Genomic DNA, 2,593 nt, shown 5'->3' on the forward strand with positions numbered 1-2,593 from the left:
TCAATGTGAAAATAGTTCAATTAGTTTGTAATGTACCAGATCAGACTGGCAGCCAGCTGATGATACGTTGCTGCCACGTGGTGAGTCCGGTAGCTCATCAACGGAACCTGACTCGTCTCTGCATGTCAACTCATATGCCATCTCCAGCTTGCCAACAATGTCTGATATGGTCGGCCGGTCCTTGCTGCTCAACTTCACGCAATGTCGTGCAGTCCGCGCCACATGCTTCAGCGCTTGCAGCTCCCACGGCGTCGGCTCCGGTGATGGTCGCCTGTCCAACATCTCCCCAAGATTACCAGCCTCGATGAGGGTGATTGCGAAGTTTGGCAAATGAGTAACAGTTCCCTTCTCCTCTATGAAAACTGCCCTTTTCCCAGTCAGAACCTCGAACATCACCACGCCTAGGCTGTACACGTCGGCCGCCGGTTTCGGAAGGAATGTATCATGGTACTCAGGGTCAACGTATCCTAATGTTCCTACAGCCTCGCACTCCACCCCCTCCTCCTCCCTCGTCACGTCCGAGGCGACCGACGAGCCAAAGTCTGCTACACGCGGCACCCAACTCGCGTCGAAAACGATATTACTTGAATTGATGTCCCGGTGGATGATTGGCGGGTGGGCATGACAGTGCAGGTACTCAATGGCGCGCGACACACCAAGGAGCACATCCATGCGCAGCTTCCAGGACACCGTCACTGGCGACAGCATGGAGGAGCCCTGATCAGAACCCAGGAGGTCGTGGAGCGTGCCATTCTCCATGTACTCATAGACAATGATCAGCCTCTCCGGCTCTTCAGGCTCTTCTGGCTCCTTTCTCCACCTGGTCAGTAAGCCCTTTTTTATCTTTTGCCGGGTGGTTAGCGGGCACTTGTCCTTGCTCACAATCACACATGATCCAAGGAGGCGGATGATGTGTTTGTGTTGGAGCCGTGATAGGATGTGGAGCTCTGTGCTAAAGTCCTCTCTCCAGTACTCATCGTTTTTTATGTGCTTAATGGCCACCTCTCGCCCATCGTCAAGCCTGCCCTTGTACACCATTCCACTGCTGCCCCGAGCGATCACTGTGTCGAAGTTATTAGTGGCGGCCACGATCTCCGCCCACGTGAATTGCTGGGTTCCATGCGGTAGTACCTCCTGAGCAACCTCTGTAGACTCCTGAAAAAGAGACCACAAATGAGTTTTTCCTTTTGCGAATAGAAATGAGTTGTGACAGCTAGGGTTCATCACGGAACACACATATCAATTTCTGCATCTTCTGCGCGATCAATTTGTGTTGATGTTGTACATACCTGCGGTTGTGGAAGCGGAGAGGGGTCAACTCTGCTGGAGTCCTCTGGTACAAGGACATTGTAGATTCGTCCAAGGCGGCGTGTCATGCCGATATGGCTGATCACGGGGAAGAGGATGAGGTAGGAGTCAATCCTACTATGCACGTCCCGAAACCTTTCGGCCTGCCTCCCTGCCATGACCAATTGGTACGCTGCGTTCCTGCCTTGGCAGGACACAACGAGCTCGTGGGCCTCCCGAAGTGTATCGCCCAGCTCGGCCAGCGGCTGAACCGCCTCCGGTTCCTGCACATGTGGCAGCAGCTGCGCGATCATAAGAACCCGACGAGCAAGCTGCTCACACTCGGACCTGTTCTGCCGAGCCATTCGTGCAGCCTGCACAATCATAGAGATGAGCCCCCCGATATCTACGCCGACCAGCTGCGCCACCGTCGCCGCCTGACCCAGCCCAGTCAACAGTGCCATGACCACCACGTCCTACGCACGAGGGCAAGACTCAGAATGATGGCGTGGTTGCCTTTGATTAAGCAATAAGATAGTACATCATAACGAGAGTGATTTTTTGCACCCACGCACAATGCACCTCCGGTGCACCCAGGATCAAAAACATAGTAAAACATTTCAAATAAAAAAACCCGAAAACTTTGTGGATGTGATTATGATCAAATGTCTTAGGTGCTTGCAAAATTCGATGGCAAAATAACAACGGAGGAAATCTTTACAAAAAAATAAAGTTTGTGGTGAAAACATGTGAACAGTAACATGGGATTTCGTTTTTTATGAAAAATCTTTTGATGTTTTTTGTTGACCAAACTTTGCAAGCTTCTAAAACATTTGTTCACAGTCACATCCACCAATTTTCAGATTTTTCTTCTAATTTACTGGTCACTGCGTGGGTGCACCAAAGGTGGGTGATGCAGCCACTACTTTCCCTATAGAGAGTTTCCACGTTAAAACCGTGTTGTTGATGTGGTTTGCGGTGGTGATGTCTTCAGCTGGGATACTCCCCGGAAGGTGAATATCAACGCGCTTGAGTTCGTTGACCGCTTATCATGAACTCTTGGAGATCCCTCCCTCGCGTTGCCCCTGCCCAGGGCGACTCGGGGGCTCCCAACCCTAGCGCGCCGCCACCTCCCTCTTCCTTCTTCTCCTCGCGCCGCCGCCGAAGGACGCCGTTGGGCGAAGCCCGCTACAGATGGAAGCGGCGGGAGGTCTTCTCGCGGCTCCCCTGTGTCTGCGGGCGGCGGATCTGGGTGGCGGCCGGCGGTGTCCCGGAGTGCGCGCGGTTGGGCGCGTGGCTGCGGGCC

General features: G+C 53.2%; 1 protein-coding gene across 1 annotated transcript; it reads right to left on the reverse strand.

The window, feature by feature from the left end:
* On the reverse strand, window positions 1-1,751 carry LOC123191336 (putative serine/threonine-protein kinase-like protein CCR3). Its single transcript, XM_044604120.1, has 2 exons — window positions 1,290-1,751; window positions 1-1,155 (listed from the first exon to the last, which is right to left on the reverse strand). The coding sequence occupies exons 1-2, from the start codon at window positions 1,749-1,751 to the stop codon at window positions 1-3; spliced, it is 1,617 nt and encodes a 538-aa protein (XP_044460055.1).
* Between the last annotated feature and the right edge of the window lie 842 nt (window positions 1,752-2,593).

This window comes from Triticum aestivum, chromosome 2A, assembly GCF_018294505.1.
Source record: "Triticum aestivum cultivar Chinese Spring chromosome 2A, IWGSC CS RefSeq v2.1, whole genome shotgun sequence".
Classification (NCBI taxonomy): Eukaryota; Viridiplantae; Streptophyta; class Magnoliopsida; order Poales; family Poaceae; genus Triticum; species Triticum aestivum.